The sequence below is a fragment of the Nycticebus coucang genome, chromosome 18 (assembly GCF_027406575.1).
Source record: "Nycticebus coucang isolate mNycCou1 chromosome 18, mNycCou1.pri, whole genome shotgun sequence".
Classification (NCBI taxonomy): Eukaryota; Metazoa; Chordata; class Mammalia; order Primates; family Lorisidae; genus Nycticebus; species Nycticebus coucang.
This window is the reverse complement of record NC_069797.1, coordinates 29,582,536-29,595,448: the sequence shown is the minus strand read 5'-3', so window position 1 is coordinate 29,595,448 and position 12,913 is coordinate 29,582,536. Positions and strand designations below refer to the sequence as shown.

Sequence of the window (12,913 nt, the reverse complement as noted above, 5' to 3'; positions counted from 1 at the left end):
CTCATCAAGTATCAGCAGTTTGATAGAGTTCAAGGTGATAGTAGATGTCATTGCACCCAGTCCCATTATCACTAACACATCCCTCTAAGGGTTGCAGAGTGGTAAAATTGTATATCTGTGTGGACTGCCCTCCCTGAAGAAGTCCTCAGGAAGTGTCCAGTAATAAGTGTGTGTGTGGGGGCGGGGGGGCAAGGCATGGAGAAAATTCCAGAACTTAAGAAACGAATAGGAAGGACTGGCCTGGAGGAGGCTCTTATATTCCCATGTCCTTCTGCTTCTTCCCCCCTCCTAAGATCCTAAGATCACTGTTGGTGATCACCCCCTTAGGATGAGAGCCCAGAGGGGTGGGTGACTTGCCTGCCGTCATAGGCAAAGTAGAGCAGGCTCTGGTGGGGGCTGCCCAGCAACCCCCTCCCCACCCCTGTTGGTTTCAGAACTGGCAGCAGGATCAGGAAGGGGGACTATTCAGTGAAGGGCCTCCATGTTCTCACAGGTCAAGCTGTCACTTCTGCTCACTGTGTGGTGGCCTTTCTTCTCTCCTCCAAAGGCAAAAGACACACCCAGGGGAGCCCTCACTGCTGAAGTTGCTCCAGCTGGCCCCTGACCCTGCCCTGCGCTGAGGAGTGTTTGGTGCCTGGAACAGACTTTTTGGGAAGATTTCAAGAGAGAAAGCTAGAGCCAGACCCTGCCTGTGGCGGGTTGCACCCTTGCCAACACCCTGTGGGCTGGAACTCAACCAACCAGTGTTGGGGGCTGAGTCTGCTCCCCCCACCCAGTGCCTTTCTTAGTGTCTGTCTCTCCTGGGGCCTCCACAGCCCCACCCCTCCAACCACTGCACTTGGCCCCACCTTATTTATTGCCCTGCCCCTGCCCCCACCTCCCCTGTGGTTGTCCTAAGCTTGCTTGTAGCCTGGGTTGGGCTGGAAGGGCCTCAGACCCATTGAGCCAGTGTGTTGATCTGGTGGGGCCTTCCCTTATGCACTGCATTTTCAGAGGGGCCACCAGATGGGCCCTTCTCCACATTTGCATTAATGGCAAGAAGGAATGTAACCCAAAGCATTCCCCTCCAAAGCTGAGTCTGGCTCCTTAGAGTGAGTGTGGAGGGAACCAGAGCACGTGGAAAGGGAGACCCACCCTCCCCCTTCGTGTCCCAGGAATTAAGGATGAAACCTAGCCCCTTGTTAGGTTTCCCTGAATCCCTCCCTTGACATCCCCGGTTTTTGCTCGGCCTCCCTTCAATTTGAAGAGCTGGGAGCCTTTCTAGAGCATACTGTGAATTCACTCGCTGAAGAGCAGCCTTGGGCTGAGTCCCCAGCCAGGGCACGTGGCTCCCCCAGCTATCAATTCACTTCTCTTCAGTAGGTTTGGTTTGGCATGAAAAATACCTAATTCAGAGTACAGGCAAATGCTTCTGGAAAACCCTTCCCTGAGAAGAGAGAATGTGTGTGTGTGTGTGCGTGTGATAGAGAGACTGACCACATCCTGCCATCCTCCCTGCCCCTGCGCCACCCCGGGCACCCTATCCTGGAAGGGCCTTCTGTCCACGTCAGGAGTTCTCAGGGCCCCACCCATGAGCTTTTTTGCCCTTGCTTCTGGCAGATGGTAAAGAAGCTCACTGCGTCCCTGTGACACGTTATGCTTCAGAATTAACACAATAAAGATTAGAATTTGCATTGAGCCAGTGTGTTGATCAAAAGACCACAGTCACCTATGTTTCTGAGATGCAGCAAAAGAAATGGATGGGAAAAAATGTGCTACATGGAATTGCTGGAACACTTCCTAAACCGCAGTAAAAGAAATGAAGTAGATGTGTGTGCTCACAGAGCTCATAAACCTAACGTGAAGGGAGAAAACAAGGCCATCTATGTTTTAAAAAATTAGTGCAAATAATCAAATGTATATGTATGTATGTAAAAATGTTTTTAAAATGGACAAGAACTTCCAGTTAAATGTGGACTGAACACATTCATATTTTCCTCTGAGCCCTAAAATCCCACTAAAATGACATAAAGGAATGAAAATAGCGTAAAGAGAAAAAGAACAGGAGAGAAGATGGCCCAGGATGAGAGAGAGCTGAAAAACTTTGGAAGATGAATAGTGTAATTTGTTGAGTGTCACCTTCCCTCACTCCCCAAAATGTGTACAAGGGAGAAGCCAACCTTAAACAAGTCCATGTTCCCTCCGGAGTCCCCAGAAAATTAGAACTTGGCGGGGCCCGATGTCCCTAAGGTGGAAATTCAGGATAGTATTGGTTGAAAGAAGTGGTTAGGCTCCACCCCTGTGGCTCAAGCGGCTAAGGCACCAGGCACATACACCTGAGCTGGCGGGTTCGAATCCAGTCGAGGCCCAGCAAACAACAATGATGGCTGCAACCAAAAAATAGCCAGGCGGTGTGGCAGGCACCTGTAGTCCCAGCTACTTGGGAGGCGGAGGCAGGAGAATCTCTTGAGCCCAGGAGTTAGAGGCTGCTGTGAGCTGTGATGTAAAGGCCACTCTACCCAGGGCGACAGCTTGAGGCTGTCTCAAAAACAAACAAACAAAAAATAAATAAATACATAAATAGAAGTGGTTAGACTCACAGGCCCCCCTCCCAGCCCTCAGGGCCTGGTAACTAACCCTTCCCTGACCATACAGAAGATGGGTTTATGGCTGGCCAAGGTTAAACTAGAAAGATTCTGGAGTGGGATCCCCAAGACTAGTCAAAATCTGGGATGAGATTCCTTACTAAAATCCGGGGTGGTTCACAGGGAATCTCTCAGCCCCCTTCCCCCTGATGAAAGCCAGGCCTAGTCCCCATGCACCCCCAACCCCCACTGCCACCAAGGCAGGATATTATTTTTTCTTGTTTTTGAGACAGACTTTCACTATGTCACACTCAGTAGAGTGCTGTGGTGTCACAGCTCACAGCAATCTCAAACTCTTGGGCTTAAGCCTATCCTCTTGCCTCAGCGTCCCAAGTAGCTGGGACTACAGGCGCCCACCACAACACCCGGCTATTTTGTTGTTGTTGTTGTTGTAGTTGTCATTGTTTGGCAGGCCCGGGCCAGGTTTGAACCTGCCAGACCTGGTGTATGTGGCCAGCACCCTAGCCGCTGAGCTATAGGGGCTGCCCAAGGCAGGATATTATTGAATTTATCTTGGGGAAACTGACCAAAGAGAACAGATCAACAGATCCTGACATTAGGACTCCCAGGTCAAACAGGGGAGCCCAATCACCACTGTGACCCCCCCCCGCCGCCCTACCCAAGGGCACGGAGCTGCCCCTTAGCTTTGTTGTGTTTCATTCGTAATGAGAACAGCCAAGGGCACCCCACATTTGACAAAATCCAATAACTGAAAATACGGAGACTCTAAAACACAGAAGAAAAGGAGTCAGAGGAAAATCCTCTGAAGATAAACCTATGAAATAGAAAAGAATGTTATTTTTTTTAAGGCGGTGTTAAAGTTCTTGAAAATTCAAAATATAATAGCAGAAATTTAAAAATGCACGAGAAGGGATGGATGGAAGATGAGATGAGAGAGAATCCTCCAGAAAGTAAAACCTTGTAGGTTTTACAAATAGAAATAAGGAAAAGTCAAGAGTATTGGACAACAAACAGTTTAGATCAATACAGAAGGCTTAACTTCCAACGAGGAGGAATTTCAAACCAAGAAACAGAAAGCAGAGGAGAGGAAATTATTGAGGAAATGACACAAGAATATTTCCCAGGATGAAAGGCAATGAGCTTCCAGAGGGAAAGAGCCCACCAAGTGCCTCACCCAATGACAGGAAACCGTTGCGCCCGGGCGGACCCTGCTGCCATCCTCAGAGCTGTCTGGCGATCCCCAGGAGGTGAAGACATGCAGGGTCTGTGTCCATCCCCTGAGGTCTTAATAAAACACAGATTCTCACTGGATTCTGGGATTAGAGCACACATCTAACAAGTTTCAATGATGCCCAATGAGACTTTGGGTAGCAATGGTCTATGGTAGTGGCTGTCACCCTTGACTTGCCCATCAGAATCACCTTTAAGTGATTTAAGAGAGCTTTAAGTACTCATGCCACCCCCGCCCCCTGCAAGAGAGTCTGGCCTGATTGATTTTGACGCTGGGATTTTTTTTTTTTTTTTTTTGTAGAGACAGAGTCTCACTTTATGGCCCTCGGTAGAGTGCCGTGGCCTCACACAGCTCACAGCAACCTCCAACTCCTGGGCTTAAGCGATTCTCTTGCCTCAGACTCCCGAGCAGCTGGGACTACAGGCGCCCACCTCAACACCCGGCTATTTTTTGTTGCAGTTCAGCCGGGGCTGAGTCTGAACCTGCCACCCTCGGTATATGGGGCCGCGCCCTACTCACTGAGCCACAGGCGCCACCCTTGACACTGGGATTTTTAAAGCTTCCCAGCTGACGCCAATGTGCTAAGCGACCTGGGGACCCTTTCCCTACAGAAATTCTCCTACATGGGCTCCGGGAGACATTTGCAGAATGTTTACAGCAGTACCTTTTTATTAGCTAAAAATCAGAAACAACCTAGGGTGGCGCCTGTGGCTCAGTGAGTAGGAAGCCGGCCCCATATGCCGAGGGTGGCAGGTTCAAACCCAGCCCCGGCCAAACTGCAACAGAAAAGTAGCCGGGCTTTGTGGCGGGCGCCTGTAGTCCCAGCTGCTCTGAAGGCTGAGGCAAGAGAATCGCGTAAGCCCAAGAGTTAGAGGTTGCTGTGAGCCATGTGACGCCACGGCACTCTACCCGAGGGCAGTACAGTGAGACTCTGTCTCTACAAAAAAAAAATCAGAAACAACCTAAATGCCATCAGCCAAAGAATAGAAACATAAATCATGACATATGCTAACTATGGGATATTATGTGGTGGTGAAGTTGAGTGACCACACTCAACGTAGATAAGTCTCACAAACAAGGCTGAACAAAGAAACAGATGTTGGAAAAAATGAATTTATGAGAAAAAACACCATCTATACAGAGATTTTGCAGATAAGCAACAGTTTTATTATACATTAAAATATACTTTATGCAATGAAAGAATAAAGAAATGATAAGAAAGACAAACATCAGATTGAGGCTATATCTTGAGACGATGGATCCAATTAAGAAGAGGTCTCAACCTAATTGTTAATGTGTTATTAAGCTTGATAGCTAAATGGGTTTGTAATATTTATATTTTACCATATATTGTGTATTTATTTAAACATATATTTGTTATCATTTGTATTGTTTTCTGTATGTCTGACATCTTTCAAAGTAAGATTTAAGGAACTATACCAAGCCTTCGTATGAAATTTCAGGACACCAGGATAAAGGGGGAAAACTCCTAAAACTTTCTAAAGAGAAAAAGAACAAGTCACAGGATCAGGAGTTTAAATGGCATTGAAATTCTCAGAGCAAATTTTGAAGCTAGAATACAGTAAAGCATCTTCTAAATTCTGAAGGGAAACAATTCCCAATCTACACTTTTATACCCAGCCAAATCGCAGTGAAATGTGAAGGAAGAATGAAGATACATTCAGACACATAAGTTTTTGAAAAATTTTACCTCCCTCACACTTTTTCTCAGGCAACTACTGCAGGATATGCTCCAGTCAAACAAGGGAGAAAAACAAGATAGAAGGCACAAGGGACGCAAAAAACTGGAGGACATAGGAGAGAGGCAAAGAGAATCCCCAGGGTGATGGAGGGACTGGGGCCTGGGCTAGCGGACAAGGCTAGCCAAGAAATAGAATCAGTATGAGATTTAGATACAAAGGAGCTAAAAGAGTTCTAAGGGTTGCTGAGAGACAGACTTCAGGTGGACAGGGGATTGCTGCTTTATGTTATAAACTTTGTAGGACAATTACCTTTTAACAATATGCTATGTTATGTTTATAATAATGAAAATTTGTAAATGAAAAAATACATATCAAACTCCTGATAAGCCCCACGTTAGTGGAGTAGGGCAACAAGAGCCCTGAGTCCACAGCAGGTGAGTAGGTGGCTGGCAAGAATACATAGCCCCGATCCGGGGAACCCCTAGCCTGTGAGTGACTCTTGCCTCTTCCTGAGGCTCTAAGCTACAGGTGCTCTATTTGTGTGGGGACCAAAACTCTGTCAGACCTGGTGCAGTGTGAGCCCCTACAATTGGTCCCCACCAGAACCCCGTGCCTGGGCCAGACCCAATCCAGGAGACAGACTCACTTCCTGCAGTCCCCAAGGTGAATTCCAAGTACAATCCCCAGAGAGACATTCATCCCCAGAAGTCTCAGTTTTAGGGCTGAGATGGAAAGCAAATCCTCTCATGGAGTGCCTGGGAGCTTACTTAGGGGTGAAGAGTTCTTCATGGGCTAGCCTAGGAACCAAGAAATTCTTCCTTTACAAAAATGCCTTCTGAGTTCCAAGTAACCAACCTACAAATTAATTTTTTTTTTTTTGTAGAGACAGAGTCTCACTTTACCGCCTTCAGTAGAGTGCCATGATGTCACAGGACTCACAGCAACCTCTAGCTCTTGGGCTTCCGCCATTCTCCTGCCTCAGCCTCCCAAGCAGCTGGGATTACAGGCGCCTGCCACAACGCCCGGCTATTTTTTGGTTGCAGTTCAGCTGGGGCTGGGTTTGAACCCGCCACCCTCGGTATATGGGGCCAGCGCCCTACTCATTGAGCCACAGGCGCCACCCCCTACAAATTAATTTTAAAACTGACCTTAGGCTGGGCATGGTGGCTCACACCTGTAATCCTAGCACTCTGTGAGACTGAGGTAGGTGGATTGCTTAAGCTCATGATTCAAGACCAGCCCGAGCAAAAGCAAGACCCCATCTCTACTAAAAATAGAAAAACTGAGGCAAGAGGATGGCTTGAGTCTGAGTTGGAGGTTGCTGTGAGCTATAAGGCCACAGCACTCTACCCAGGGTGGCAGCTTGAGACTCTGTCTCAAAAATAAATAAATAATAAATAAATAAATAAATCTGACCTTAGGCCAGGTGTGATGGCTTATGCCTGTAATCTTAGCACTATGGGAGGCTGGGGTGGGAGGACCACTTGAAGTCAGGAGTTCGAGGCCAGCCTGAGCAAGACCTACACCTCGTCTCTCTAAAAAGAAAAAATTGCTGGGCATGGTGCCTCACATTTGTAATCCTAGCACTCCTGGAGGCCAAAGTGGGTGCATTGCTTGAGTTTAGGAGTTCGAGACCACCCTGAGCAAGAGTGAGACCCATCTCTACTAAAAGTAGAAAAACCAGTCGGGTGTAGTAGCATGCCTATAGTCCCAGCTACTCAGGAGGCTGAGGCAAGAGGATCACTTGAGTCCAGGAGTTTGAGGTGAACTGTGATGACACCACTACTCTAGCCAGGATAAAAAGTAAGACTCTATCTAAAAAAAAAAAAAAAGAAAACCCTAACTCTTCCATGGTGGGTGGCAGAGGGTGCTCTGTGACATCCGTAAAATTCAAGGAGTTTGGAAGGGACCTGATTTGGCCCAAACACAAGATAATCCCTAAAAGAAGCAGGAGGTGGAAAGCTCAGGAACTTTGGGCACCAGTGTCCAATCCTAGCTCTGCTCCTTAGTACCTGAGATTAGGGGTACTTCTCTGTGCCTCCATTTTCTCATCTGTAAAACAGGGATACACTTCCTACCCAGGATGATTGTGAAAATTAAAAACATCGGGTGCCTGTAGTCCCAGCTACTCGGGAGGCTGAGGCAAGAGAATCGCTTAAGCCCAGGAGTTGGAGGTTGCTGTGAGCTGTGTGAGGCCACGGCACTCTACCGAGGGCCATAAAGTGAGACTCTGTCTCTACAAAAAAAAAAAAAAAAAAGAAAATTAAAAACATGACAGCACATGAAGAGCTGCCACCTTGTGACCTGCACGTCCGCACCAGCACGTCCGCACCAGTTATTTCTCCTGGACAATTCCAATGAGACACCTGCCTCAGGTATTGTTTCGATGACTGTGTGGTTCCTGGGGCAGGGGCATGGTAAATATTCATGCTCTTCCCTTTAGGGCTTTGGAACAATGATTCTTATCCACAGTCATTCATCTATTGAGTATTGATGGGCAGCTTCCGAGTGCCAGGCAGATTTACAGTCTGGGTTTAGTAGTGAACAGAATGGACACAGCCTCTGCCCTCCTGCTATATCTGAGTCACTCAGAGGACTCATTAAAACACAGATCACTGTATCCCACCTCAGAGTCTCTGGTTTAGAGGTCTGAGGTGGGGCTGAGGTGCTGCTGAGGCTCTGTGTTGAGAGACCGCACTTCAAGAAACACAGCCACAGTGGTACCAGTTTACCTGAATCTCCCCGTGCTGACATCCCTAAACCCACACCAGCTGGGGGACGAGACACAGACACTGGCAGGGGAGCAAGGGGCTGGTGATGAGGCTGGCAGAGAGACACAGCTCCCCCCAGGCCCAGAGGGTGAACCTCAGCTGTTTCTTAGCCCGAGATGCAAAGAGCATCCACGGTGCACTCACCTCGGACAGGCCCAGAGGTTGGGGCCATTTCCACTCCCAAAATTAGGGGCTGGTATCTTTCCCAAACGAGAAAGCATCCACTTTCTGGCATTGCTACTCAAGGTTTCCAGAAGCCTGCATCATCTGTTTCCGCCAGTTCCTGCCTCTCCTGTGCGTTGCCAGTGTGTTCTGCAGGGCAGAGCACAGACGCCTGGCTGGGAGGGAGGCCCACCAGGACTCCAGGCTGCACCCTCCCTCGCCACCCCCGCCTCCTCGCCTCTACTGGGCTTTGTTTGCTAACAACAAACAGAACCCTTTCCACTCGGCCAAGGGAAAGATGAAGCGTTTTGCTGTGAAGGAAGATAATAACCATCACAGCCACTGTTTGTTGACTCAGGCACCTGCAATAAGCTTTAGGGAATCCTCACCCATCAGTGAGTCAGGGGCTTGTATTGTTCCCATCTTACAGAGGAGGAAACTGATGCCCAGAAAGCCCACATCTGAATCCAGTGTAGTCAGATGACAAAGACCATGCCCTTGGGGCCGCTGTGCAGCTTGTGGAGACAAGTCAGGATTCCGAGGGCAGAGGAAGCCGATGTGGGCGGAAGGGTAGCAGGGCTGTGTCAGCGGCACACAAGGACACTTCTAGATGAAGGGGAGAAAGTCTACCGTCTGTCCCACAGGGGCATCTTCTCACTATGATGTAACAATGAGAATTAAGTTTGGTCATTGTTGGAAACATGTGTCCATGGTCCAATGTGGCTGAGAGCCCCAGATGCTGACATGAGGCTTCCATCATTGTGACCTGAGGTGGGTTCAGTGAAGCAGCTGTCCTTTCAGCTCATGTGTGGGCAGGTACAGGGGTGGCTCTGGCTCGGAGGGCTCCTAGGAGTTTCCATGAATCCGGTGGCTTCTCGGGGCCTTTGGAGCCCAGGTCCTGTCTCTGAATTGACCTTTAACCCCACCAGAGACCTGTGGGGGGCTGGCCCCCAGACCACGGTCCCTGAACACCAAGAGGGGGAGCTGCAATTCCTCAGGCCTCTGGCACCTCTCACAACCCCGTGATTGTCTCATCTTCCCAAGGGCAGCTGCCTACCTTTGTTAAAAATTGAGGTAAAATAACATAAATTTTATCATCTTAATCATTTTTAAGTGTACAGTTGAGTGGCATTAAGTACATTCACAACATTGTGAAATCATCATCACCATCCATTTCCAGAACTTTCTCATCATCTCAGACTGGAATTCTGTCCCCATTAAGTAGTAGCCAATTCCCCATGCCCTCCCTGCCTCAGCCCCTGGAGACCATCCTTCTATTTTCTATCTTCCTTTCTGACAACCATAGGTACCTCATGGAAGTGGAATCACTTCCATAGTGTTTGTCCTTTTGTATCTGCTTTATTTCACTTAGCCTGGTGTTTTCAAGGTCTATCCATGTAGTAGAATGTTTCATAATTTTAATTTTGTTTGTTTGTTTCTTTTTGAGACAGAACCTTACTATGTCGCCCTCAGTAGAGTGCTGTGGCATCACAGCTCACAGCAACCTCAAACTCTTGGTCTTAAGCGATTCTCTTGCCTCAACCCCCCAAGTAGCTGGGACTACCATCGCCCACCACAATGCCCAGTTATTTTTTGGTTGCAGTTGTCATTGTTTAGCAGGCCTGGGCCAGGCTCGACCCCACCATCCTCAGTGTTTGTGGCCAGCACCCTACTCACTGAGCTACGGGCACATGTTTCAGAGTTTTATTCCCTTTCATGGCCCAATGACACTCCATGGATGTGTATATTAATCCCACATTTTGTTTATCCATTCATCTGTTGTGCTATGAACACGAGCATACAAATATCTGTTTGGGTTCCTGCTTTCGATTCTTTTGTTTGAGGACCACCATACTGTTCTCTGCCATGGCTGCACCGTTTTACATTCCTACCGGTACTGCACAAAGGTCTTCCTTTCCTTTTAAAGCAGGCTGCTGTCATCCAGGATATCCTTACTAGCTCCCAGTACCAGACTCCTGCCCCTTTGGCTCACAGCACAGGAATAGAGGTCACTCAGGGAGCCTCAACCACTATCACAATGGCTAGAATCATATTGGTCTGTAATTTTAGTTGGCCCGTGCTCAGTTTAATATCTGCTGCCATTACCTAGAAATCTTTTTTTTTTTTGAGACAGAGTCTCACTTTGTCACCCAGACTGGAGTGCAGTGGTGTCATCACAGCTCACTGCAACCTCAAACTCCTGGGCTCAAGCAATCCTCTTGCCTCAGCCTCCCGAGCAGCTGGGACTACAGGTACCCACCACAAGACCTGGCCAGTTTTTCTATTTTTAGTAGAGACAGGGTCTCGCTTTTGCTCAGGCTGGTCTGGAACTCAGTGAACTCAGCCAATCTACCCGCCTCGGCCTCCCGGAGTGCTAGGATTATAGACACGAGCCACCGCGCCTGGCCTGGGGCCCTGCATTTTCATTGTGCACTGTGCCCTGCAGACTATGTAGCTGGTTGTGACTGGCTTGGCCGTGTCTTTCTGTGCATAGACTCTATGTACAGCCTCATGGACAAAGTTGAATGGGTTGAGCCCCAAAACTCTCTGAGGAGCAGCCTGGGCTGGTAGCCAGAGCCCTGCCTGGGCATCTGGGACACAGGCCCTCATCCTGGCCCTGCCTGTAGCCCTCAGTCTTTGTTACCCCCTATCCGTGAGATGAGAGAACTAAGCTAAACAGTTTTCTGATTGTGTTCCCAGAGCTCCTGGGGTTGGGGAATGATGAGGGGCAGATCAGAGGGTATTCTGGGACCACTCGTGTGCCCCATTCTCAACAGAGACATGTTCTGTATATTATGATGGGGTTCAGGACACACTAGCCCCAAATAGGGCACTTTGGCCTAATGACGATTTTTAGCTGAGGGAATTTAAGGAACAGCATGTGCAGGAGGGAATTTGGGACCTTGCCCCGGAGCAGGTGAAAAGCCCATCCAATGTGAGGACTGCCCCCCATACCTGGGGAAAGGGAGCATCCTTTCCATAGGGACGCAGAGAGGACTCTGGACAACAGGCCTGGCTAAGCCCCACCTGCACTACACTCGCCCTACACTGTTTCCTGGTCACATTTCTCTACCACCTTCCACTTATTAAACCTGCTATAAAAACACTCAGATTTAACCATTTTTTCAGGTCTTCATTTCTTTGTGAAGCTCCTTTCATATCACACATACGCATATGTTTTTCTCTTGTTAATCTGTCTTGTGTTACAGGGGCCCAGCCAATGACCTAAGATGAGCAGAAAGAAAAGGCCAGTTTCCTCCCCTACAACCCAGTTGTAGGACAGGAAGGAGCTGAGATCGGGCAGGATACCTGGCCTCTAGCCAGGGCTGTGCCTGCCCTGCACCCTGCATGCTGGGGAGAAGCCTCAGTTTAAGTGACCAGATGGAGGGCCCAGCTGCTGGAGAGGGGCCCCAGGTACTAGCCAGAATGGAAGCACAAGGGGCCCTTGCCAGGAGAGATGGACACCACACACGTGTGCACATACCACACACACCAGCACATTTAGACATGGGAAGAGTCACCTGTTTGCAGAATGTGTATAATCAGTTGAGATTGCTCATCTGAGTGCTAGCAAATTCTCTTCTGCATGGGGGAGGGATAAGAGCAGAGGAAAACCTGGCACTGGCCTTGCTCAGGCCATATGGGGAGACGGAACCCTGCAGGCCATGTTGAAGAACATAGCAGAGCCCCTGCCAGGACTAAATCCTGCTGCGCCCTGCAGAGAATGGCCTCAATGCTCTGGTTTCCTGTCCCTGTCACTTCCTCCTCAATGGCTGGGGCTCTGACCTGCACGCTCCCAACCCCACCCTCCCAGGCTGTCTTGTACAGAAAGCAAAGGAAAGCATGAGGTCTGCCCCAGTCAGTACAGGGCTGGAGGGGGACAGCGGGCAGGCAGAAGGGGCAGGAGAGGGAAACTCAGAGAGCCCTGGGAGCCCCCAACAAGACAGCTGAAGCTCTGAGCCCTTTGATGCAGACCTCGGGATGCCTGCAGCTTCTTCAGTGCCAATTACTGGAGAAGTAATTCAGCGTGTTCACCCCCTGCCTCTCAGCAGACGCTCTTTGGGGACATTTTAAGTCTGCCTACACCTGCTGAGAAGCTGACAAGTGAAGCCTCTCACTCCCCCGCCCTCCTTCCTGACTCCTCTACCTCTGCCCAGGCTCTTTAATGGGGAAAGGGAACCCACGACTGGGTGGTGTCATCCCTGCTACCAAGGCAAGGCCTGCCCGAATCAGTCCTCCACATCCCCTCCCAGGCTCTGCTGCTAGATGTGGTTGGCAATACTGTATTCCCTAGAGCCTATCTTCCCCACTAGCTCCTTAAAGGCAGAAGCCAAGTCTTACTCATATTGAGTCCCTGGGTAGCTGTCAAGAAGTATTGCTGGATGGACGGATGGATGGATGGAAGGATGAATGGCGTAGGGGAATAGATGGGGGAGGGATGTGTGGAGGATGAGTGGGGGA

At 49.1% G+C, this 12,913-nt stretch overlaps 1 protein-coding gene across 8 annotated transcripts in view; it reads left to right on the top strand.

Annotated features, from left to right (window-relative positions):
* The window catches only part of RPH3AL (rabphilin 3A like (without C2 domains)), a 158,448-nt gene extending 156,777 nt beyond the window's left edge, over positions 1-1,671 (top strand). For all 8 annotated transcript variants that reach the window (XM_053567774.1, XM_053567775.1, XM_053567773.1 and 5 more), the window contains one exon: positions 548-1,671. In XM_053567774.1, coding sequence (XP_053423749.1) covers positions 548-582 — 35 coding nt within the window. In that variant the 3' untranslated portion in view covers positions 583-1,671. The remainder of the gene's footprint in view (positions 1-547) is intronic.
* Positions 1,672-12,913: the final 11,242 nt, after the last annotated feature.